The sequence below is a fragment of the Pelmatolapia mariae genome, linkage group LG23 (assembly GCF_036321145.2).
Source record: "Pelmatolapia mariae isolate MD_Pm_ZW linkage group LG23, Pm_UMD_F_2, whole genome shotgun sequence".
NCBI lineage: Eukaryota > Metazoa > Chordata > Actinopteri > Cichliformes > Cichlidae > Pelmatolapia > Pelmatolapia mariae.
The window spans coordinates 49,194,869-49,220,173 of NC_086246.1; the positions used below are offsets into that span (position 1 = coordinate 49,194,869).

A 25,305-nucleotide genomic window follows, 5' to 3' on the forward strand; every position below is an offset into this window, starting at 1 on the left:
AGTTTGACCGTCACTAAAAGTCAGCGCCACACTGAATTGGGAACAAGAGAGAGATAAATGGATTATAACCATCCTAAAGACAAGAGAGATTCCCTGCAGCTTCCTCGCTTTATGGACACATCTGTCCTTGTTTTCTGCCTCTACCACAGCCAGGCTCCCCACTGTTGTCTGTTATTGTTGCTGGATCTCGGCGCACCGTTGATGACTATGAAAGCTCAACTTTTCTTTGAATGTGGAACCAGGCCTCTGAGTCTTGGCTCTTTACCTCTGCTCCCCTCTCTTTCTGAGAGATGTTGCTTTCTATCATGGTTAAATCATTTAAAGCCCCAGAGGAGCTAAAGCAGTCAAGGACGCCGCGTTATTCGAGGTCAGAAAAGGTTAGACTTCAGGGTCTCTATTTACACGACTTTCTCTTTGTTCTAGAGCCAATAGGATGCATGTAAGTAGTGGGCCAAAGTGGGCAGCCATCCCATCATTAACACTTGTGGAGCAGAAAATGAGTCATGCTTCCAGTCAGAGCTAAACTTGTTTTCCTGTTCACTGCTTATAAGTCTGTTCCTATTCACATGTCTGCAGCAAGAGTTACGAGAACCCCCCCTCTCTGTTTTATAGAGCATAATTAGAGTGTTCCCTGATTAACCAGAGGAAGGACTCATCATAGTTTAGTACAGAGGTTTATGTGCTCCTGCTGCTATGCTCTCAGTTTCTTCTCACAGAGATTTCTTCCTGAACTCAACAAGAAGCTTTTCCAATCCGCTCGACAGCGTCTTTGGTACATAATCCCACTCTAACTCTTAAAGAGCAACATCAGATCCTTTTTGTCTTCCTCCACAAGGAACTGGTGATGAAATTGAGGCAATCACAGCCATTATTTGTCGACTGTTTTGCCGGTGTGCTAGCAGATGTTGGGGCTAAAGGGGAAAACATTTAAGGTCTGTGATTGATGATTTCGGGGTAATGAATCAAGCTTGTAACCATTTCAGAGCGCTGTCAGATCAGGCCTCGGCATGCTTCCACTTGAGAACAGCTGGCCTGAAAACTGCAAAACCAGGAGCACCCATCTTTCCTCTTCCTTTCATCTCCTCCCGTCTTCTGCTCTCGTTGCCGGTTAACTGCCCCAGACAGTCAATGTGCTTCTCGCCTTTTGGATGCTGGGAAAGAAATCAGCTGCTAAACTTAGCAGAAGATGCAAAGAGGGAAAAAAGGAAAGATCAAGTTGACTCTTGCTTAACAAGACTGTCCACAGTGGGGCAGGCAGTTCTTGTCGCTGTGGATGAATGACTTTTGATTAAATTAAACTGGTTGAAACATGACTTTGAGATACTGTCCATCTGGTGTAGATTTTGGTGGTGGTTTTTTCTTTTTAGGCCTGGCACGTCCTCTGCTTCTTCAGTTTCTTCAGGTTCTGTGAGCACACACTGAACACCATGTCAATAAATGCCAAGTTTTATAGCTGTGTGAGAATCACCTCGTTGGTGCAAAAAATACTATTTTGTGTAAGTCACACTGTGTTATTTTTTTTGCCCTTTTTTAAACTAAAGAAATTAGACTAAAATATATGTTTTTGTGACAGGCTATTTGTAGCAAAGTGCCTAAAGATAAAATTTCATTTTTTAAGTTGTTTGCCGTCTTCCTCTGAAAACGGTTGGGTTCAAGGACTTGACTGAAAATGAGTCAAAAAGCACCAATGTCCAAAGAACAACCTTTACAGACCTTCAGAAATCCTGGAGAACTATTGCTCAAGACCTCTTTAACCCTTTATTGACCAAGATTTATACAGGTCTGAGGGATATATGTATGGTAATGTGAAGCGCACGTGGCTGATTTTTTTCCTGTCTGTGTTCGAACAGTGCCTTGTGATACCATAGTACACCAAACATCCCCGTAAAGTTCGTCTTCTCTTCTTTCTGAAACAAGTTGGATTTTGCCTCCAGCACAAACAGCAATGGAGTTGGGATCATTTAAAAAGTGCTTGTAAAATGGGCCTGCCGGTGGACCCATGTTAAATGAAGCGTTAGAAAATTACAAGAGCGCCTGGCTCCTTGGAACCAAAATATACAGAAATGAGGGAAGGCTCAAGACTTGTGCACAGTCGTGTGGATCTCCAAAGTCTAACAAGCCACACGTTAATAGCAGTAAGAAAGTAACAGTTCCAAGTACTCGTTTTTTTATCCTTTTAAAATGAACACCCCTGGGATTCATTTTTGGACAAAACAGCCCATTTTTTGTTGTCAAATTGGGCTTTGGAAGCATCTTCGCTAAAGATAATAATAGTAAAAACAGTTGTGACAGTTATTATTTGCAGTTCCTAGTTTGCAAAGAAGAAAAGGAGTCCGTATTTAATAACAGTTTGCAGCTTGAAACAGTAGAAAAGGTTGGCAACATGCAACCAGTAAAAAAAGATAATAATGCCCCCACAGACCGGTGCATCAACAACATGTAACTGTAATATAATTTGGAAAAACTGAAATGATCAAAAAGTAAAAGACATATTGGAACAGTCAGCAAATTATCACATGCTCTTCTGCAGATTTCCTTAGCATATATCATATATTTGTAGCTTTATTCCTCTTTTTAAAGGACCTACTGTTCAAAGTCACTGTCGGAACACATGTAACATTTTAGTTTATTATTGTGTAACACGAAAAAGGACAAACAAGGCCAGTCCCTGTGGCAGCACAAACAATGTACCCTAAATTACAAACAGCGCAAACACAGAACTTTTTATTTTACAAAGCACACTGATTGGATGAAAGTTGTCAAAACAAAATCCTGTTGCCATGAAATGGCTTTTAATTTGCTCGAAGGAGAGATGAAGCACGGGGGCCTTGAGTTTATTTGGCACGTTTACCGAATTAGCTTTGTTTGTCTTTCAGGCCTGTACACTGGCTCCAGTACCCCCCATCACAGCGCCCCAGTGGAGCTGCTCTCCCCCACCCCCAACTCTGGCTCCACCGCTGACCTGCCAACCCGACAGCACCGACTGGATCGAGACCTCGGCAGCCCTCACCACCTGTCCCCGCTGGCTGCCATGGACGGCACGAGAGATGGGTGAGTAACAAACCCTTGATTTGTATTTAGATGTTGCGGTATGTCACTCCGAAGGTCTGGGTCGCTGGGAAACTAGAGATGTGTCATAAAGGGTGGGAAATGTAAACATGAATCTGATTAACGAATGAATAATCCTGCAAACAGTCATGGACGGCTTTGTCACAATTCTGTCATATAATTGAAGTCATATCACATCATGTTTTGAAAAGGTCAAAGGACACCGTGTGTTTGTTTTACTGCATACAAACAACGTGTATGACAAAGTTCAGTGAAAGTGCAAACTCTGTTCTTCTCTTAAGACTTTCCCTGATATTATGATTACACTTTACACCCTCTGCCTCCATTATTTTTCACCTATTTATCATCCCGAGTCCCGGCCGAACCCTCTTAGCTCATGTTAGGTTAAGCCTCGTGGTCCTGCTGACAAACCCATCTTGGCTTTCTTACTGGAAACAAAATCAACTTCTCAGCCTCTTTGACGTCCCTCATGGGAAGACGGGCAGTGCTGGTCACCACGCGGTCAATGTGACACATGACCAGCTCTATTTCGAGCGGTCACGGTTCACACTTTGGTGAGAGTATCAAAGCAGTGTGATAGCATCGTCTTCTTGTGTTTATGTTCTGTGAGCTCTTTCACCATCAACCGGTTCTCTTTAAAAACCTCGAGATTACATTTTATAGACGTTGATATACTGCTGTTGTTCAGCTATGCAACAAATGCAAGCAACAAAATGACGTTTAAACCAGTGATGCATCTTTCAGGTAATTGTGAAAATAAGCACATCTGGAGATACTTTTAAGAAGCAATAAAACTGAATACGGTTTAGTAAGAATACCAGTGTTGCTACATCTTTAGTCAAGACAAATGTGCTTCCATTGAACCAATCCATGATCCTGGAAATTCATTCATTAACTGTATCTTTACAGAGCTCCCGCTTAAAGTCGACGCAAACATTTCAAAAGACGACGCACAAAACCCGCAGCTCTTCGAGGTGCGACTGCCTTGCTCAACAGCAGCTCGAGCAGCTCTTCTCATGCATCTCTGAGTGTGTTCGTGTGTGTGATTTGCAGGATGTTTCCTATTAGTGCTGATGATTTCCCCAGAGAGCCTGCAGAGCAGAGTTACAGAACCCGGGTGTCGTCAGGAGGCACAGTGTGTGCTGTGCTAAAGCAATGTGTCTAAAAACCAGGGAGGTAGGGAAGGAAAACAGTCCTGTACAGTTTAATAACATTGAGAAAGAGTGGATGGAATCAAGCATCATAAACTGTGTTACAAAAGTGATTGTGTTACATAAACATGCTTTCTTTTAACTCTGTGGTCTGCTCTTTGGGTGTATATACAACACCCGCATATTACAGAATGATCTTTGATGGCTTCCTTACTTTAAAGAGCTGCACATACATTTGTACTTATGTGTGTGTGTGTCTCCGTGTGTGGGGGCGAGTTTACATATCCAGGAAATACACGTGATTGGTTGTGATTGGGCTGTGAGGTACAGCAGACCGCTCGACATCCAGCACAAACAGAGCAGCCGAGCAGAGCGGTGAAACCGCCTGGATGTAAACGTCCGAGCGGCGCTCAAGAGACGTCGGGATGGCCGGGAAGCATCTGGAAGCTGGTGTGTTGTTTCAAGCCTTGAAAGCAGAAGGAGAAGCCTGTCAAAATTACCTCGCGGTTTCTGTGGCTCTTTTCTCAGCAGCACGCACAATTAGCAGTGCGAGCGCAGGCATGGAAAGTGAAAAGGACTTTGGGAGGGGATACTCGGCTACACAGGCAGGGTGACATATTGGAAGTGAGAGTCGGACTGTGTCTGCTCCTGTCCGTACTTGATGGGGAACATGCTGGTGCAGCTTGGTGATAGTCCCCCTTTTTACCTACATATGTAACCCAAGTGGTTCAATGACTCATCTCCCTTTTCATGTACATCTTTGCGTCCCCAACTTAACTCGAGTAATGTGATGACAGCACTGCATTAAAACGACAGCAATTCCCAAATTTGCACATTTCAGCAACTCGAGATGACCTAAAAGAGCTTTCACGACGGCACATGCTGTAGAGCTCTATCTGTTGCTCACACGGTATAGATGGAGGGCGGGGGCGAGGCGTCAGACCTGCAGCACGCCGCGCATGAAATGTCTGCTTGCATTTGCCTGAAGATGGAGCATTTGATTTACATGTTTAAAGCCTTAAGTATACAGGCTGTTGCCAAAGTCAATATCAGCACTGCATTTGTTTTTCCCCAAACGGTTTAGCAGGACATTAAACATTTTGACAAAATTATCAAACTAACCTTCCTCCGGTGTGGCAGCCTCTGACCTCACGGCTAAATGTGTTTACCCTGGCTCAAATGGGCCATTTAGACTCCTTTTACTTTGTAAATACCAGTGTCATTTTTCTGAAGCTAATATTAAGATATGCCAGTTAAAATACACCTAGCAATCACTGCTGCACAAGTGTGCGCGCAGGGCCCCTCTCACAGAAACGGTTGTTCGACCACGGCGGCCTCCGAGCACAGAGAGACGGGTGGTAAATGTTGTCATTCACTGCTTCACCCGAGTGTGGTTATATAATTGCAGAGGGGGTGGGGAGCTGCAGCCTTTACCTGCGTATTGATATTAGAGCCCCTCTGCAAATATTAGTCTGAGGCGGTTTGATACCTCGGCAGTGATTGACGCAGGCTAATTGGATTAGAGTGGCAGCACAGTCGGCACAGAGCTACATTAAGAGTTCCCGCTCTGGAAGGGGGCACGTTCACGGCTTGTAACTCTACACTGTCTTTCTTCCAGCCATTATCGTTCTCCAACGAGCCAGAAAATGAGTGTCAGTCTCAAAACCCAAACAAAAGCATTTTTGAGGTATTCGCTCATGGCAGTATGTGGTCAGTCACTCATTTTGCGGTCCTCAGTTAATAATGTGTTGCCTTCAATTAACCCGACTACACAAACGGTTAACTGGGAGAAAAGATTCAGATGATTTACAGTAAGAATTCCTCAGAGTAGGAGACTATAGTGATTAAAGGTGGATCTGCTCAGTTTGGGGCAGATATCTTTCTGGGACTAACGGAGGCTGGGGCCTTCGGGGCTGGCTTAGCTTTAGCTTAGCTTTAACCAGGATGCTGTTGTCTGTCTCTCAAACACTGTTTTAGTTTGCTAACCAAAAACAGAAGCGTTCCCACCGATCTGTGCCAAAGAAGCCCCTGTCATCCATCAGAGGGGCTTAATGGTCGGCTGCAAAAAAGTGGGGGGAGACGAGAGGGGAGGCGAAGGGTGTTTTGGGGAGTTTGCAGGGCCTGTGGAGAACAGGGTCTTATTCCCGCTCCCTAGTGGGACAGTTAGCTGCAGGTGAAGGAAGATGAACGAGGAGCAGATCAGCACTGTTCATGAATCTTCAGGTTACTTTCCATCCCATCATGCCTCCATGCAGGGAGCCAAGACTTCACGGGTAGCTTATCTTTATTAAGATGAGTTGTAATGTTTCTGGACAATAGCTGCAGGCTAGCGGAGATGACGTCCATGCCCGCATACCTGAGTACAAGCAATTTTATGACTTCAGGGCGGCTTCAAACAGTCCAGGTTTGAATGTCCCTCTGATCTCCTGGTAGCATTTCAAACGGCAGAGTTTAGTCACCTTCCTCATTCCTCTTACTCACAAACCATCCAGTCAAGTTAAAAAAGCCTCTGATCTGAAATGAGCAACGATTTCCCATCTCTATAAGTAAACCTTTTCCAGCACAGGTCAAAGTTTACATTATTCATCAGTAAGTGAGCATTTTTGAAATCTTCAAATTCCTTCTTTGTAAAAGAAATATCAAAGCCTCAGCTCACTATCCCCTCCTATTCTAGCTTCAGAAATCATAAGGTCAGATCACGCTGTCTTTACATTAGGACAGAGGTGGGGTGACTGGGAAAAGCAGAGAAGTGCAGGATGGTCAGCGAAGATGAATTTCAGGGAGAGATTAATGTGGCATATGAAAGATTCCCCTCATACCTTGAGCTTGAGTGGCTAGCAAGCTAGAGCAATGCCTGAGGCAGCTGGCAGTGATTAGCTTATGATTCACTTTAGCTACACATAGAGGCAGCTTGTAAAAATATGAACAGTATAACTGTTTCCTGAGTTTGTGCTGACAGCAGCTCCTGGGGGAATGGTGCTCTCTGCAGGAACACATGGCCACGCAGCGGCCCCGTGCCAGCACAGGGATTAGCCAGGCTCGCAGAGCTAGCTTCTCCAGGGCTGGAGTCACACAAGGTGTCACACAGGTTTGTACTGATGGGCTCCAAAGTCAAGGGCAGTCACACTGGCAAGGAGAAGGCACCTTAAATCCTTAAACAGTAATAATCAGCAATCCTGCCACCTCGATTTGAACTTGTATTTGTTTGATAGTTTTGCAAACCTTATATTTCAAGGTTTCAAGGTGAGTTTTTGAGAAAGTTTTTACAATACTAAAAGTGGCTATATAGTATATAGTCCTTTACATTACAAAAATCTACCTGAGTGACGCAGCAAAAGATACAAAAGCAGTCCAGTTGTTGTGTTATTAGAGTTTAATTAGTGAGCTAAGATGCAAAAAGAATCACTTTCATAAGCTTAATGTTCTTTCTATATAAAACCTATACCTGCATTGGCATTTTCTGACAAATAAAACAAAAGTGCTTTATTCTCCTCGTAAAATAAAGAGGAATCAAGTTAAGTAAAAGTAAGCATGGTTACTTTCATGTTCACTCGCTTCAGGGTCTGTTTTTCAACCAGAATTCGTGGGAACTGTTTTTACATTTATGACACAGGTGAACAGACAGGAGCAATAACACGACCTTTCTTACAGAACCGAAGCCAAACAGTATTTTCTGGATCCAGTTTTATGATGAGCACCGTGATAAATGTAGAAGCAGCGGAGCCTGAAGCGATGTACGGCTAAATAAAATGTAAAATAATTCAGTCCCAGCAAGAAAGCCTTCCAAGTTTTTGCACTTTCGCTTGACATCGTTTACCGTCTCCTCTTGATCGGGAGGTGCTCTCTGCCAAATGCCCCGCACGAAGCCTCTGCCAGCTCCTGAGTGCTGGGTGGAACGCCCCTCGTGCATGGAGCAGTAGGTCATATAGCAGGCTCCAGCCAGGCCAGCAATGAGCAGTCATCTCTGGGCTCAGCTGCCTCCAGCAGCTCTCTGTCATCACAGTCATATAGCGCTTAGCGCAAACCATATGCCCCTGCAGCACAGCGGCACATAGTAACACAGCAGCAGTTTATGTGTTGGCATTCCTGATATGCAGTAATAAGTAGCTGCTGAATATTTGGGGAGGCGACTGGGCAGCTCCATTTTTTATAAGCAGGTCTGTTGCCCATCAGTCTGGATTTGGACCAGCTTTCTGTTTCATTAAGTTAATGTCAAGTGTACAACATTAAGTCGTTAAATCGCTCATTTTGAGTTTTGTGTAAACTTGAACATTTAACATCCAGGCAAGTGTCTGAATAAATACCAGACCTGGTTCTTACTGCTTCTGGATGCATTTATTACCATGATGTGATGAAGGCATACATTAAATCCATTTTTTTCCTCCTGTTTGTTTAAACTTGGCCTGATGTAGCCTTTACAGTAAAGGAATAATCATTCACTTTTTTGCCAGCTTTACTTTGAATATAAAACTAAAGCTGTCTGAAAACGGGGAAACCATTAGTCTCGAGGTCGAGTCTGCCTTCCAGCACCTCTAAACATCAATAATGAACAAGTCACGTATCGTTTGTTTCACCCTTGGCTCTACTTCTTTCATTTGTTTTATATTTTGGTCGGTTTTATTAATTAACAAAGTGTTGCAGTCTTTTAAATTTTGGGATGGTGGTAGATGTGTTTTCCATTTCGAGTCAGCGAAAGAACGAATAAGCGTGTTTTTCTGTCTGCCCCCGCTCCTCAGTTTGTCCTTAACAATAAACAACCAACCCTAACTTTAGTGGAATAAAGGTCAGTGCGGTAACATCACCAAACTCTTGGTTGTGTGTTTTATGTGGAGACTAAATCGCCATTGTGTTGGAGGCATCTGAAAGTCAGCATGCAAAGGACGCAGAGTGTCCATGCCAGTTCATACGATGCTGAAGGTCATTAAGGGTAAACTTGCAGTAATCTCCCAGCATATATTTAGCAAAGTTATAGTTTGTTATTTTTAGACTTTGAAGACTAGGACTACCAAACCAGCAACTTCCTTTTTATCACGTTTCTTTCATTACTTCTCAATATGCAGCATCAACATCAGGACTAAATCTGAGGGAATGGAAACAAATTCAAACTATTAGTAATGAAGTCAGACTGCAGGTGTGATTTAGTTATAACTTACTTTTCTAGACAAACTGTAAGCTTGAACACTCAAATTCCATTGAAATACTAATCATCTTTGAGATCAGGAGACTGACAGACGGATTGGTGTGGCATCAGTAGTAATATGGACTCTGTATATGTTTTACTGGATGAAGAGAGAGCTTAGGGTGGATGCAAAGCTGTGGATTTTTACTGGTCAAGCTACCTCCCTCCCCTCACCTGTGATCATGAGCTCTGACCAAAATAATGAAATTACTGATACAAATGGCAGACATGGGCTCTCCCTTAGAGATAGGGTGAGACCAGTGGTGGCCCACTTGGGAGCACCTTGTTGGCTCCATGGAAGAGCTGGGGGCTCTGGATGTCCCTGCTTAAACTGCTACCATCAGAAGATGGATGTATAGATGGGTCATAGTCATCATGACAGCAGGAAACTTCACGTTAGACAGTAAGATGTGGTGATGAAGCACATTGCAGTTTTCTGATGCCATACTATAGATTTTGCAAAGTAAATCAGCTCAACTGGCACCGAACAGCAAAAACATTTCATAATTTTGCTTTGATTTCAAGATTTGATGTCATATTTGTGGCTTTTCCAGCACAGAGCGCGCCTCTTAAATGCAGAGATTGAAGAAAAACCAACTCCGTTTAAATATTAGCCAGGACTGGCACAGTGTGAAGCTTGGAGATTTGCTGCTGCTGTATCGAATGACAAATGGGTCCAATAGCACAGACGGATCTTTACCTAAAATATCAATATCTGCACAGGCTGGAGTCCACAAAGTCTCAAACACGTTAACTTAATATTTCTTCACTTAAATGTCATGAAGGTAAACAGGGATTGTATTTTTTTCTTCCCCGGCCACAAAGCCAAGGGTTACTGCACTGGTGTGTGTTCGCTTCAATGCACACTCTGCTGTTTGTTGACTTAAGATCATAATATGCGGTAGGAGGAAGATTACGTGTGGGGAGCCCAAGTTTCCACATGCCTGGACTGTTTCTTCTTCTATGTGTGCGCAGGATCACTGACTGCTCCGCTGGGTTTGTTGGATCATGTGGTTAGCGGGCCGGCATGCAGCTCCGGCTTTGATTGGGATGTCACAGTGCATGAAGCATTTTATTGAGAAACTACTGAGGCTGTCAAGAAAGGAATGACTTTAAATTGAGAGCTTTTTATTCCTAGTTTCTCTGTGTCTGCTTCAGGGTGTCGGGTTCCCTCCTGTCTCCTGGGATGAAGACAGCGGGGACATCGCCTCCTCCACTGGAGAAACAGCATGTCCACCCTCACCACAAGCTTTACCCTCACTATCACCAGCATCAGCCTGCCAGCGACGGTAAGGCTAACCCCAATACTCAACGCAGAATGCAGCTTAAGTTCTTTCAGGAAATCTGTTTTGGCTTGAATTTGTTTCAATTTAATATCCTAAAATGGTTCCTGTGGCAGGTGATTCAGTAACTCTATGATTTCCTACGATAGGAACAAATCACCTGAATATAATTACAATCTGAACCCAACTCTGTTCCTCTTCCAAAAGCTGCACCACTCGCTGCCACATAAAAGAGAGGAAGTTGTCTCTTAGCGCGCCGATACAGCCCCGCAGCTCTGTCAGACCATTTTTAGGACGGCGAGAGATTAGAGTCGTAGAGACAGAGTGGGGAAAACCACATGCCGGAAGCCTTTTCCTCGTGCTGAATTAGCCAACAAAATGCTGGCTCATGTATTCAGCCGTCTCTCAGCGTCCTAACATGGCAGGTTCAGCTGTCACTCCCGAGCATTTTTCCTAATGCCTTAAACACTGTTTTCACTGTAAAGATCTACACATGGACGTCTCTCAAACCACGCTGTGGTCAGCCAGTTGCGTAAATGCGCTCCAGGAAGGGCTGCTTTCCCATTATCATGACTCCTGCGGTTGATCTGGATCACAAACTCAGACGATGGGGACAAATGCTACATACCATGTAGCCTGGCAGTGTTAGCACAAACACAAATATAGCATTGTCATAACTTAAGATCCATATTACGTTTCAGCCGGATGGACCGGGCGCTTAGTGACAGTGGAAACAGTCCCTCTGTAATGGCAGCTGATGAAGTCCAGCTTCTATTTTTCTCTCTCCCCTTCCCCTCCCTCTATGATTCTCCAACATTTCTTAGAATACCAAGGCAGCTTCCAGAGCTGCTTCCATTTCGGAGACTCCTACAGGATGGAGCAGACAGTCGGTGGCGTCCACGTCCCGGGGGATTCTCACACCTACACTTCACATCAGCCCAATGGCTTCCACATGTCGACGAGCAACACCGGCTCTGCAGGTGAGGATAATTGTCCTCTTAGCCTGTGTACAGGCTGAGCTGCAAGTATCACCATTTAATCAGCATATTAAACAAACTGTTCTTCCCTGAATCTGTTCCAGGCTTCAGCTTGACCCAGGAGCTGCAGGGAGGCGGCGGTTGCCAGTTCTTATCCAGCCCAGAGGATAGCATTTTCTTCCAGGTGGGCAGCTTTGACCGTAGCTTGAGCCACATGTCCTCCATCTACACAGAGACATAAAGGAACACTGGAGCAGGACACGCTTCACCACACTACTCCGCGGTCCTTCCTCATGCATCCTCACACGCTTAGATCTTTTTTTTTTCTTCAGTTCTGGTTTCATTTTTCCAAAAACAGAACAAAGATCACATTGTAAGTGGGTTATTCTGACTTAAGTGCAAGACAGAAACCAATAAAGTGGAAAAAAATAAGGCTAAATATAATGTAAATGCAACTGTGACACTGAATGGAAATGGCTTCAGTGGCAAAAACAATGGTAGTGTTTCCCAACCTTTTTTTTCCTCATGACTGCTTAAAACATTAAAGTGTCTACTTATGATTGCGCCTACTCAGCTGCATCTGCTTTGATCAGTTCAAGCAAAAAAATACTGACTTCTTTTGTACAACATGAATAATTTCAAAGGCCAATGTACAAGTAATAACACTAAAATAAGCACGAGACTACAAAAAAGTTTGAATAGTCTGATAATGGGGCACCCCATCATGAAAACAGTCAGATATTTCTATTTCTATTATGGAAACTTCCTGCAGTCTTTAAATTAATTCTAATTCATGCTAATGCTAATTGGCATTCAGACTGAAAAACTAAAATCGTGTTGGATTAAAAGTCCAAATTACAAAGCTGCAAACTGCTGGGCACGATTGGCAAATAAATGATGTTGTTGATGGTACAGGTTTTACTCTCTAATGCGCCTCGAGGCAAAAGTTGTTGGCGCTATATAAATGAAACTGAATTGAATTAAATGTTATTAAATGACAAAAATGATATTGACATTAAAACTTGCACAAAGACAGTACAATCAGCTTGAGCTTCTACATACAATATCTCATTTTAACACCACAAACCTCTCCTCCTCTTTGTTTTTTTTTCTCGGTAATCTGCACGTCTGTTCTACGCTGACGTGCAGAGGAGAATATAACGTTTTGCAGTGAATTTTTATCAGTGGGGAAAAAAGTTTGCATTTCTCTTGTTAAGTAGGGGTTTTTTTTGGCTTTTGGATTTATCTCGGGAGGAGGGTTTGGGCTCATTAATTCTGCAATAATGCAGAGAAACCATCCTACTTTATTATAATTATTATTATTATTATATGTATAAAATGTACAGTTTGTTTACAGCAATCATTTGAATGTTTGTCATTCTTCAGTTTAAGAAATAAATAATTGAATCATCACGCAGTGTCTCTTTTTTTAAAAAGAATATAGATGACAGATGCTTCAGATTGCTCACATTTGTTCTGTGTTTATTATATTGTTTGTTTTTATAAAGACAACTACGTAACAAATGCAACACACCAATGCATTTATAGCCTGAAATATTGTGCAATGTCAGTCCCCAGAGCTAGTTGTGCGTTGAGCACCCTGAGAAAAACTTTCACACTGTGGACTTGTTGTGCCCTCCAGTGGTCGCTGCGAAGTACTGCAGATTTTTTTTCCAAAAAATAAACCTTTAATGTACATTATGTATAATGCCCATATATATATATATATATATATATATATGTGTGTGTGTGTATTTTTTTTAAACCGGTGTGTTTCAGCTGTGTGTTGCCTCATCACGGCGTCTCATTTCTGCTTCTTCGTCTTCCTGAGGTAGCTCTGATAATAAAAGTTACTGAAGAGGATGATGAGGGTGATGCAGTAACCAACCACCACAGCGTTCATGGCATCAGGGTAGTTGCAATCTGCAAACAGGTTGTACGCTGTGTGCACAAGGATCAGGAGAAATTGCACCTGGAGAGGCGACACAGTTCAGATCGGTTTAATGATTCAAACATGCTGGCGTGCACATTTTTAAATATCTCACTACAGAGCTGGAGACGCTCACCAGCTGCAGAGATGTCAGGTACCGTTTCCACCACAGGTATTTCTGCATGTGAGGGCCGAGTGCAGCCAGGCCATAGTAAGAGTACATTATAATGTGGACAAAGGTGTTGATCATGCCGATGAAGAACGCTGCAGGAAACAACAGAAAAAAGTTTTCAACACAGAAAAGCTGGTTTAAATATATATTGGAAAAAGGATTATGGAGATGGAGCTGTTAGGCAAGCGGGAAAGAGGAAGACCACAAAGAGGGCTGGTGTGACAGAGAAGGATGCCAGAGATCGGGGAGGTGGAGGTAGATGAGCCACTGTGGCGACCCCTAAAGGGAGAAGCTAGTTAAGGCGGTGGAGCTAATTTTACTCTTAGTGGACTTTATGGTTGTTTGGGGGAATGATTTGAGGTCACAAATCTGAGGACAAAATATTTCAGTATCAGAATACTTACACTGTCCACCTGCCACATACTTTACTCCCAACCACCAGTTGAAGATCATAGTACTGTGATGGTAAACATGAAGGAACGTCAGCTGATTGTTCTTCTTCCGCAGGATGATTAGGAGCTGTACACAGAGAAATGAGCAAAGAGCTACAGCTAGCAGCTAGCAGTGTATATGCAATGCAAGTTTATGCAATCGCCTAACATGTGAATGATCCCTATCTGTAGCTACATCATATGTGAGGAAAAAAAAAGATATGACAAATCAAACATGAGGTGCTAGTTGCTATGGTGAGCTATGCCTTGAATAAAGGACCAGACAAAAGTATATTTTTTCTTCTTTGCAGCTTTAGCAGACACAGACACTATAGCATAAGGAAGAGGAAAAGTGCTTGTACTAAGGGCTAGAAGGAAAGGAACTGAACTTGCAACAGGAAGCATAAATATTGAAACATACTGAGAGGTGACAAGGGTGAAATCAAAAGGAGTAATTTTCAGGGATGAAGAATAAAGAAAATAAGAGCAAATGAGAGAATGTTACATCACAGAGTAAGGGCAGCAGTGAGTATTGAAAGAAAACGCAAAGCCGGTTGGTCCAGGTAGAATGGAAACGTGTAGGAGGAGCAGTGAGGTTTACTTGGAAAGTGAGACATTGTATGATTACTGGAAAAAAGAGAAGGAAATTCCCAAGAGTACGACTGTGCCTTTGGGGTATTAGGTGCATACAAGACTGTCGCAAAAGAAGAGCTGTACTGCATGAGGACACTGAGAGTAGCAGAGACGTAAAATTGCTCCCACTTGCTAGTCTTTAAAAAAATGGTGACAGTGTGGACTTGAATCCCACCCTCTGCTTTAGCCTTACAGCAACGATTGTCTGCTCGACTGCATCCCCACTTGCTGTTCTATTCTTTGAAAATGTCTAAGGGCCAACAAACATTTACAACATTTTTTAAGTACTAACCAATCTCGTTGTTTTTGAACAGCACCTAATGTGGCGGACCCTCCAAAGAGGGTCTCAGTATTGATCCTGAGAGTGACAGATGGGTTTAAGATGAAGGTTCAGTTACACTCTGAGCCTTTCCTGTTTCCAGTGGCAATGGACAGGCTGATAGAGCATATCAAGCAAGCGTGAACTATGTGTGCAAACCGCATCAGTACGGACCAGGTTGACCCGAACAAATGTGAAGTGAGGATGAAGAAAAGGTGAAGAGGTGGAGAAGAGTAGGGTGGAGTTGATGGAAAACAATCAGGAGACACAAGCAACATTTAAAGGGAAGGTTTAGAAGTTGATGATGCTGCTGTGACACACAGGAAAGAGTGCATCAGAGGAATAGCTTAGGTTGGACTGTGTAGATACATACCGTGTCACTGAGCTCTATGACCTTAGAGAAGAAAAACCACCAGCACACTCTGGCCATCTGAGGAAAAAGTGTAACTTCTGTATAAACTGTTTGTCAGGTATGTATGATATGCAGCCTGTGAGGGATCAAACTTCTGAACAGACACACACAAAACAAACAAACCACAAAATATACTCAATGCATAACTTTCTTACCCTCATTGCCAGCGGACTGGTGCTGTAATCTACAGGCTGACACAGAAAGCTGTAGTTAAGGAGCCAGGATGTAACAAGGAACTGAAAATAATCAGGCAGTTATTCATCTTCACATATCTCATGAAACAAGACTTTCTAAAACACAGTGATTAATAAATTAAATACTGTACCATCACCAGAGGTATTTTAACATGTCTGCTTTGGGTCATACAGTCAGGTTTATCAAAGTATTTGGAAAGTTTGCATCTGTACACCACCACAATGGATTTTCAATGATTAGAAAATTGAGGTTATTGACACTACGATTTTCAGCTGTAATTAAAGAGGTTAATGAAGATATTGCAGCAGCACGTCAAGAAGAACAAATAGATTTTTTTAAACATGTTCCTCTGTTTTTTAAGTAGTCCGATAGCCGACGACGTTTGGCTCACATCCTCATTTTTTATGACCAATATAAAAATGACAATACCCGAATAACAAGAACTAATTAATGTTGAGAAATTTATGAATTTGGGAGTTCTACTAGACTCGAAATTATCCTTTAAAAACACGTTTAAAAAGTAGTGAAAACTAAATGTTAATATACAGAACTGTAGACATATCTGCACATCATTAACAGACACAGCAGCGATTACATTCCTGCACTCTATGATACTGGCTCATATCGAATACTGTATTACAAGTTGGTCCTATACGAGCTTTGCTGCTGTTGGGCCAATCGAAGTGTGCTACAAAAGAGCATTGAACATATTATATAAGAAACCTTTTTCATATCACCATTGTCAAATTTTAGATAAATAAAAGTTTCTAAATTTTACTAATTTCAAATTATTTAAATCTGCCCGTCTAATATACAAAGTCATACATGGTCTGGCGCCTCCACCAATGAGTGATTTTATTAAACAAGTCTATCAGTGTTGCCGGGTCAAGACTGACTCGAGCCACTGTTAGAGGTGATTGTGGCATTCAGACGGAGCACCTTTTCACAGATGCTCTGTCATATCAGGGAGTGAGCTTCTGGAATAGTCTTCCACTGTCAGTGAGGGAAAGTCTCCCCATCTTTAAGAGTCACTTAAAAGGGCGGCTGAGGGACACAAACATGTGATCATGTTTAATAATCATGCTTCATATTGGACGTGAAAAAGAGTTAGTGTGTTACAAAAAGGGAAACAACTATTAGTGTAACGGGTCAGTGCAATATCAGGACAGTCAGGGCATGTGCAATACTGGGGTTTGTGCAATATAATTGATGTGTTTCTGTTATTGTTTTCTATATTGTCCTCTGTGTCCACTCTTCTTGTCACTGTTTGTTCTAATATGATGTGATCACTGTTTTTAAGGTAAAACCCAACAATCAAGTGACACCCTCTGAGTGAGCACTTTGCAATGATGAGAACAACAACCAAAAAAACTCCCTTTAACAGTAAGAAGCCTAAAGCAGGCTCAGGGTGGGGCAGCGCATAGGGAGACAGTACAAACACAGATTAAAGAAGAGAGGACAAAAACTGAATGACACGCTGCAGTCGTGTAAAGACACGTGGGGAGTGAAAAGAGGTGAGTGGTGAAGAAGCGCTCAGTGCATCACATGAAGTACTGCAGCAGTCTGAGACAACAGCAGCGTGAGTGAGGGATCGTTCAGGGTCACCTGATCCAACCCTAACTACAAGCTTCATCAAAAAGTAACGTTTTGAGTCTAATCTTAAAATTACAGTGTCTTTCTCGTGAACCCAACAATAGTAAGGACAAACATCTAGACGGACCAGTTCTGGAACAAGATTCGTTGGACAGACAAAACTAAGACAAATGTTTAGAAGAAAGAGGGGAAGAAAAGAAGGATTCAAGATCCAAAACACACCACATCATCAGCCAAACACGTTGGAGGGGATGTTGTGACAAAAACATGTACGACCGCGAGTTAAACTGGTTCACTGGTGTTTATTGATGATGTTACTGCTGATAAAAAGAGCATGTAGTAGTCTGATGCCTATAGCGCTATAATCTCTTCCTGACCTGAACCCAACCTGCAAAGCATAGATTGGAAGAGAGTCGATGCTCAGTAATGGACACGGGTCTCAGTACCCTTTGAACTGAATCTATAAATCTTCTCTTCAATCACAACTGAACTCATTTGAATTCATTAAGTTGGTGCACAGATGCAAGTACAGAGACATTGTGCCACTGTTCAAACACATCACTGCTTTGCTCATAAGCTGGTTGGTTAATTAGTTTTCCTGTTATAACAACAAAGAAGCAGCTTAAACACACCTCATGGCACATATACACAGACAGGCCAACCATGGCAAAGTTGTAAACAATGAGGACCACTTTGAGCTCAAAGGGTTCTCTGTGCTTCATCAGACGAGGGCCGGCCCAGATTACAAACAGATAAAGCAGGAAGATGAGCGTCACCGGGACTGGGGAGTAGACCAACAGCCAGGGGTCCGTTCTCTTGTCTGGATAGCAGGAATTGCAGGTTAGGGAACTTCAGGTATAATTTAAAAATGAACAAATGTGTTAAAGGAAAGATCCAAAGTAAAATGATAGGAGCTGCCGTGATCTCACGAAATTCTAACCAATGATTCCTGAGATGTGGTTTTTGTCTCAAGGCTGCTCAGGAAATGCAAAAAAGTGAACCCTGATGTAACTTAGTTAATATACACTCCCCGGCCACTTGATTAGGTACAGTGTTGCCTCAATTCTTCATAACACAGATTTCAACAAGGTGCTGCAAACATTCTTCAGAGATTTTGGTCCATGTTGATATGACAGCATCACACAGCCGCTTGCATTCTCCCAACCCACCACAAAGGTGCTCTCGTGACATCTGGTGACTGTGGAGGCCCTTTGAGCACAGCGACCTGTTTAAACAATGATCACTTGGTACTAAGGGACCATGAAAATACCCCCACACACCATTACACCACCTTCAACAGTATGAACGGTTGATACAAGGAAGGATGGATCCATGCGTTCATGGTATTCATGCATGTTTCAGATTCATCAGTACAGGCAACATTTTTCCAGTCTTCTGTTGTTCAGCGTGCAAACTGTAACTTCAGTTTCCTGTTCTTAGCTGACAGGTGTGGCACCCATCTGCTCCAGGGGATTTTTATTTTTTGTTTTTGAGTTACAGTTGCCTTCCTATCAGCTTGAAGCAGTCTAGCCATTCTCCTCTGACCTTTGACACCAACCAGGCATTTTTCAGCCAGAGACCTGCTGCTCACTGCATATTTTCCTTTTTTTTTTGGTCCATTCTCTATAAAGTGTAAATACAGTTGTCTGGCAAAAATAACTATGTCATGTGCCATGTGATTGGCTGATTAAATATTTCTCTAACAAATAAGGTTGAACAGGAATAATTGGCCAGTGAGTGTACGTGTACATGTGCTGTTTTCAAGCATTTATGAACAAGCAGCTAAGATCAAGAAACTAGTTTTCTCCATAAACATTCTTGAGAAGTGAGCTTGAATGCCTGCTGCTCCTCTATGCCTGTTACAAAGATAATTGTAACAAGATAATAACAAGATAAAAAGTGTCACGTTCATTCAGGCAGCCATGTGGCAAAAACCACAGAGCAGTCATTGTGAAGCCAAGCTCTGGAGCACATCTGCATCTTCCCACTCATTCAATAGACTAAGACAAGGTTTCCTTTTACACTGAAAATCTCCCCAACAACCACACGAGACACAGAAATGCAAAAAGAAAAAGCAATAAAAGCATAACACACATGTGGGAAAATAATCAATATCATACCTCCATTGTCGACTATCCTCTGGTGTACAGACAGGACAGTTTGCCATGCGGAATCCATCTGAGAGCTTTCAAGGATTTTAAACAAAAAAAAAAGAAGAAGAAGAATAAAACCCCTCAAACGTCCTGCAGTTCAAGACAGCAATGTGCCCGCTGATGCTCACCTTATAGACGCAGTAAACTTCAGTGACAGCGTGGGGGAAACCTTTGGACTGGGCTTAATGTTCAGTAAATGTGAGCCAAGTGCAGCTGCAGCAAGCCCTGCGATAAAATGAAGACAGACTGGAGCAACCAGCCGTGCCAGAAACAGCCGTGCTAACGGAGGATCGGCTGCAGCTCAGGCAAACAAACCAAACACTGCACGCTGACACAAAGTCTTTCACTCGAGTTTTTCAATGTATAGAAACCGTGATTTCGATCACTTCCTGTTTCATTCGGCGCACTAAGGGGCGCTGTTTCCCTACAAAGTTTGGCTGGTAAAGACTTTTTTTCACCTCGTTACTTATGAATAGTCATAGTCAGGCGAGGTTATTTCAATACAAATGAATCCTTCAGAATGTAAAATGGTAATTATTGTAAAAAGATACTTCAATCATTATCTTGATTTTGCCTTACGGATGTTGGACATTCAACTCACACATGTCACCAGCTCGAGTGAAGACTAGAGCTTATCTTTTATTTACACTTCTTCCCCATGTTACAACTTTATTGTGGCAATAAACATGACAATTATGAAACATGCTAAGTGTAAAACACGTAGTCGGCTCACATGAAATTACTTAAAATCCTGCAGTTGGTTTACAATGAGACAGAAATCAGTCGTTAACAAATAATAACATAAAATAAAAATCACACAATACAATTTTAATTAAAAACTGATTGCTATATTAATACCTTAAAGTGGAAACAGCAGTGATGGCGATATTTAGGCACATGCGTGTGGAAAGGCACTTTTCAGGGACACTAACAACATTCCTCTTTCACAGTCTTGAAGAAGGAACTGAGGGAGAGCTGTCTGCCGCTGCTGTTCGCTGCACTGAGTTTGTTCTTTTTAGAGCTCTGCGGCTTCTTGTTATCCATTATTCCCGAGTCCTTTTGCCTTTTTCCAACCTAAGACGAGCAGAGACAAACAGTTATGGTAGGATTACATAATAAATTATCTGAGCAGTTTTACAAACTACGTGTCGAGGCTTACCTTTGTGTTTTTTTCCTTCAGACTGTCCACAGAATCATAAAGCTTCACAATCTGCAGGAGATTTAATATGTTGATGTTTCACAGAGACCACACAAACACAATTAGATGCTTTTTTAAATACCTTACAGAAACGTAAGACAATCTTGACGACATTTTACACATTTATGTGTATTTTCTGTGACATTACTGGGGGGCTATTTGTTTATGGCTTTACATTCAGTTTTATTCGATCAGCCTTTGACCCAAAACATTTGTGTGTAGTAGCAGAACAAAGCAGGAAACATTTTTTATCTGACTCCACCAGTAAAAAAACCTGATTTAAACTTGTTTGACTTCCCCTTTGAACATCTGCACTGAACCACGGAGCTCAAAACTGTGCAGTAAGAACACCGCATGTGTCAAACTGACTTTCATGTTGAGGCTTTTCACGGAGATGAGCAAATAAAAGCTTTTTGTTTGTTTTTTTAATGGCAAATCCATTCACAAGGGTGTGCTTTGTGAATTAATCCCCGAGTGTCAGACTGTCAGAGCAGAGAGGAGGAACCCACCTGAACTGTGGCTCGTGTCATCATGTACCAGCACACAGCAAATTGAAAACACACCAACACAATCTTCTTCTCCCACCATCTGTTCTACTCAGATTTATCTGCTTGGCTCTTCGTTTCTTGTTTTTTGGGGGGGCGTTCTTGCTTATTTGTTTGGGGTTTTTGTAATGGATGGAGTCACGGAAAGTTGTGACTGAACTGCAGTTTTTGTACTTGTACCACCAAGCGGTACCTCGTTGTGTGGGCTGCCAGTATTAAGGGAAGCTACACACTGCGACTTAGGTTCTGTTTAACTACTTTGTTTTTGCCTTTTATGAAAAGCTTTGTGGCCAATGTTAAGGATCAGCAGGTGATGATCTGAATCTGTTTGCATAATGAAAATGAACTTTGACTGACAGCACGAGCCACTGCAGCCCCATTTTCACTATATCCAATATATTTGGAAAGGTAAAGGCAGGTTGTTATAGCATGCTTTCTCTAAGTGACAATCAAGTCCACTCTTATTGCTGCACGTCCTACTGACAACAGGATTCACTCAGACAGTGCATAAGAAAACAAACCACAAACCTTTTTCAGTCCTGTGGACACAGCAGCTCCCTGTAGAGCAGATCTAGTGAGCCACTGTGTGTTTTCAGTCTGTGTGTGTGTGTCCCTCTCCTTTAAACACACACTGTAAACCACATAAGTCTGGTGGATGTGGGAGAAGATGTGGACCACCTGCAAACAGCCAACCAGCGCAGCAGAGTTACACAAACAGCTTATTTCCTATTAAAGGCAGATGACAGAGAGGGTCTAAATATCAAGCTTACCTCTCCCACATACTGGAGGAGGTTTTCAGTTAAATGCGTTCCCAGTATTCTGCTGATTTCCTCGCAGAGCGCCCCCTTCTGTTTCTTCTCAGAGTTTTCAACCTCAAGCAGAAGACTTGGAAACTCCCACAAGCCTGCCAACAAACCTGAAAATACACACGTTTACGTGCAGAATTTATCCATGCAGCCCACCCAGACAGATTTACTTACTTTTACTGTTTTTTTATGTGTGTCTGTATCAAGCTGCACAATGACTGAGACATCTACCAGAATTATGGCCTGCCTCCAGACCAATGCATCACTCCTAACACTAACAGTTTTCTCAGTGATTCAAGCAATCTGATTCAGTCTCGTTATCAGGATAGAATTGTGCGCATTCTGAATCCAACGCTTGACCAGCACAAGCTGATGTGGCAATCAGTGCTAACCTTTGCTTGGCCTCTGTATGAGCAGGAACCTTTCTTCCCGGTCATCTCCAGGCCTCTTCACCACACAGGTAAGAGTTCGCTCCACTCGGGGTGGCTTCTTCGACGGCTTTCTGGGGAAGTTCTGAACACCCAGCTCATCATCCCAGGGCTCCGAGGGACACAGGGGACATGTTACACTGTTCGCTTCACATACAGAAAGACACTTTTAATTTCAGGACTATACAGACATCTGAGAGGTCTGAAGGGGAGGAGACTTACTGCAGTCTTCTATGTCAGGCAGCTCTGAAGTCTTTGTACCCAGCTTCCCCAAAAGCTTCTTAGAGTTTTGCTCTTGTTTGACATGAACCTGTGCAGACACACAACATGCCTCATGCCATTAACTGGAGAGAGTCTTCTTCTGTGTTCGCATAATCAGTCCTTACTGGTACCAGTCGCAATTTGAAATCATCCCTACCTTGTGATAAGAGTGGCAGTGAGACTGTACGGGGCACTGACTGCACAGTGGCCCTTTAGGGGTGCAGACTCGTGCTCCCAGCTCCATCATGGCCTGGTTAAAGTCTCCGGGTCTCTCAGGATCCACCAGCAAATTGGCCAAATTCCTTAAACACAAGAGAAATAAAAACATTCAAAAGCCTTCCGTTTATATATTATTTTGGTTTGGAGGTGAATCTCACCAAAGTGCCTCTGTTACTGCTGGACTTGTGCTGTCAGCTCCAATCGCCCTCAGGCGACACAGCACCCGAATGACATTACCATCCACAGCTCCGGTAACCTAGACAAGAGAGATCACATCACTTATGAGTGATTAATAAGAGGGTACCTAAGACTTTGCTCTGCTGCAGATATTCATGTCTAATGACTCACCAGCCCCTGTGCAATAGAGCCTATAGCTGCAGCAGTGTAGCGTCCCACTCCAGGCAGCTGTTTGAGCAGGCTCTCAACCGTCTGAGGCATCTGTCCCTTTAGCTCTGACACCACCTAAAGGAAATCGAACATATAATGAACACCCAAACACAGAAGGTATGAGACTTCTCTGCAGACATACTGTTTAGAAGTGTTAGATAAAGGGAAGAACACAATCAGACCTTCTGCGCTCCTTCATGCAGCCTTCTTCCACGGGAGTAGTAGCCCAGGCCTGCCCACATCTGATTCACCTCCTACCAATCAACACAATCAGTACATTCAAATTAAAAACATCAGCATTTTAAAATCATTGTATGTGCATTTGCTTCTTTAAGGCATCACCTCTAGAGTGGCAGCTGCAAGATCCTGGACTGTGGGCCACCTCTGCAGCATAATAAATAGAAGCTTTAAGTTGCACACAATGAAATCAGTGTCACAAGAAGTCCAGTGCACAAAAAACCTACACGATGCACACCTTCATCCACTTGTTGTAATAGTCTTTTACTGTGGCAACCTGAGTCTGCTGCAGCATTATTTCTGAAACCCATACTGAAAAAAGCACATGCACTTAAGACGTTTAAGCAGCAGTTAAAGATGTGTACATTTGTCAAGAATCCACCAAACTCTTCTCACCTCCATATGTCCTGATGTTGATGTCTGACTCTGTTATAGCCTGTAGAAAGTAAAGAAAGGCAAAGCTACAAATTTCCTCTGAGAAAAAGACTAAAAATACGACAGAAACCACCAAAACACTGACATGGCTGAACCGTTAACTTTGAACCAAACTTATTTCCATATCACATGTTACATTAATGTATATTAATGATGACAACGAAGTAGTATAATATAGTTTCTTTGTACCAGAGTCCTCCATGGCAGCTCTCTCTTCTCCTTGTTGTACCAGTTAAGGAGTTGAGAGCGAAAGCGGACAATATCAGCAGGATCAGGGAAAGTGTGGTACGGAGATGGTGAGGAAGCATCTGTGGTTTCCTCTGGAACACCAAAAACACAATTCTCACTCAGACTAAAGAAATCCCACTGAAATCATATCTGTCTATTGTGCCGTTATTAAACGTTTCTATTGTATACTATAATAATTATGATTATTAGATTGAAACAAGTCCCATCAGATATTCATGCCATTTCTTGCAGCAGTATCAAACTTTACCTAACACATGAGCCTGCAGGACGCATCTCTACTGCTGTAAATTCTGAAGCTGCTAAAACCGTTTAGCAGTTCATTTTTAGCATCACGGAAAGTGATGTGTTTACTTTCAAGTATGCAATGAAAGCTGAAATGTAGATCTCTCTACGACGCGCAGATATTAAGTAACAGCAACATGGTGGCTACCTTGTTTCACTGCTGTCTTTGACTTCTTCCGCTTCGGTAACGCGCTTTCTACCACCTCCACTCCGGCTCGCTTGCCTTTCTGCATCGCTGAACGTAACCTGCTCATAATCAGAAATAATATAAAGCAACCTGTTCTGTTTCTGTCCGCACAGCAGGACCAGACACGTTTGCTTCATGCATTCATTTCTGGCTCCCGCCACGTTAAGGAGCGACGGTCCCGGCTCATCCAATTAGCTGTGAGGAAACCCGTTACGTATGCTAACGTCAACTCCGGTGGGCGGGTCAAAATAAGACCAGTCATTTCTTTATATTTTGCTAGAAAAAATGATAATAGGTACAACGATTTATTGAAAAATAGGCAAACATACATGGAAATACAGCAAAAACAGAGTCTTTAGACTCTCTTAAACAGCTTGTCATTTATTTAAGTAGCCTTCAGGAATAATTTCCCAGGTTGCTTGAGCGAAATGCAAAGCTCTTCTCTGGATATTGGCTCCCTTTCTGATCTGTGTCAAGATGATCCCACATTGCTTCAATAATATTGAAGTACAGTCTCTTAACCTGCAGCCAGTCCATGGTTTAGAGAACCCTACTGTGTGTCTTTTGCTGCATT

The 25,305-nt window shown here is 42.6% G+C and overlaps 3 protein-coding genes across 4 annotated transcripts in view; 1 reads left to right on the top strand and 2 right to left on the bottom strand.

The window, feature by feature from the left end:
* Positions 1–13,009, top strand: part of LOC134620142 (zinc finger protein GLIS1) — a 74,686-nt gene extending 61,677 nt beyond the window's left edge. The window contains exons 8-11 of the mRNA XM_063466126.1: positions 2,877–3,051; positions 10,558–10,688; positions 11,507–11,662; positions 11,764–13,009. Of these exons, the coding sequence (XP_063322196.1) occupies positions 2,877–3,051; positions 10,558–10,688; positions 11,507–11,662; positions 11,764–11,900 (599 nt within the window). The 3' untranslated portion in view covers positions 11,901–13,009. The remainder of the gene's footprint in view (positions 1–2,876; positions 3,052–10,557; positions 10,689–11,506; positions 11,663–11,763) is intronic.
* A 205-nt stretch (positions 13,010–13,214) lies between these two features.
* Positions 13,215–19,682, bottom strand: elovl8b (ELOVL fatty acid elongase 8b). The gene is made up of 8 exons (XM_063466129.1): positions 19,626–19,682; positions 19,465–19,529; positions 17,977–18,164; positions 15,712–15,792; positions 15,518–15,574; positions 14,166–14,280; positions 13,726–13,853; positions 13,215–13,631 (listed from the first exon to the last, which is right to left on the bottom strand). Exons 2-8 carry the CDS (start codon positions 19,520–19,522, stop codon positions 13,464–13,466), a joined length of 795 nt encoding a protein of 264 aa, XP_063322199.1. The 5' UTR covers positions 19,523–19,529; positions 19,626–19,682; the 3' UTR covers positions 13,215–13,463.
* Positions 19,626–24,876, bottom strand: mutyh (mutY DNA glycosylase). Of its 2 annotated transcripts, XR_010092080.1 has the most exons (16): positions 24,693–24,876; positions 24,203–24,333; positions 23,975–24,014; positions 23,817–23,890; positions 23,684–23,725; positions 23,524–23,595; positions 23,303–23,416; positions 23,113–23,210; positions 22,893–23,037; positions 22,697–22,784; positions 22,439–22,621; positions 22,011–22,156; positions 21,769–21,918; positions 20,657–20,707; positions 20,356–20,571; positions 19,626–19,722 (listed from the first exon to the last, which is right to left on the bottom strand). XR_010092080.1 is itself a non-coding variant. In XM_063466127.1 (15 exons), the coding sequence occupies exons 1-15, from the start codon at positions 24,796–24,798 to the stop codon at positions 20,425–20,427; spliced, it is 1,587 nt and encodes a 528-aa protein (XP_063322197.1). In that variant the 5' UTR covers positions 24,799–24,876; the 3' UTR covers positions 20,158–20,424. The 2 variants fall into 2 exon arrangements, 1 of the variants encoding a protein (XP_063322197.1); XM_063466127.1 differs by lacking the exon at positions 19,626–19,722 and having other exon boundaries at positions 20,158–20,571.
* Positions 24,877–25,305: the final 429 nt, after the last annotated feature.

What these genes read in the sequence shown, in the direction of transcription:
- elovl8b (XM_063466129.1), bottom strand. Translation starts at nt 19,522, where the DNA reads ATGGATTCCGCATGGCAAACTGTCCTGTCTGTACACCAGAGGATAGTC. An exon ending in GAGGATAGTCGACAATGGAG is followed by an intron (nt 18,165 to 19,464) that starts GTATGATATTGA and finishes CCTGCTATCCAG; the next exon opens with ACAAGAGAACGGACCCCTGG. An exon ending in CTGTGTATATGTGCCATGAG is followed by an intron (nt 15,793 to 17,976) that starts GTGTGTTTAAGC and finishes GATTATTTTCAG; the next exon opens with TTCCTTGTTACATCCTGGCT.
- mutyh (XM_063466127.1), bottom strand. Translation starts at nt 24,798, where the DNA reads ATGAGCAGGTTACGTTCAGCGATGCAGAAAGGCAAGCGAGCCGGAGTG. An exon ending in AGCTGCCATGGAGGACTCTG is followed by an intron (nt 24,015 to 24,202) that starts GTACAAAGAAAC and finishes TACTTTCTACAG; the next exon opens with GCTATAACAGAGTCAGACAT. An exon ending in TTGCAGCTGCCACTCTAGAG is followed by an intron (nt 23,596 to 23,683) that starts GTGATGCCTTAA and finishes GTTGATTGGTAG; the next exon opens with GAGGTGAATCAGATGTGGGC.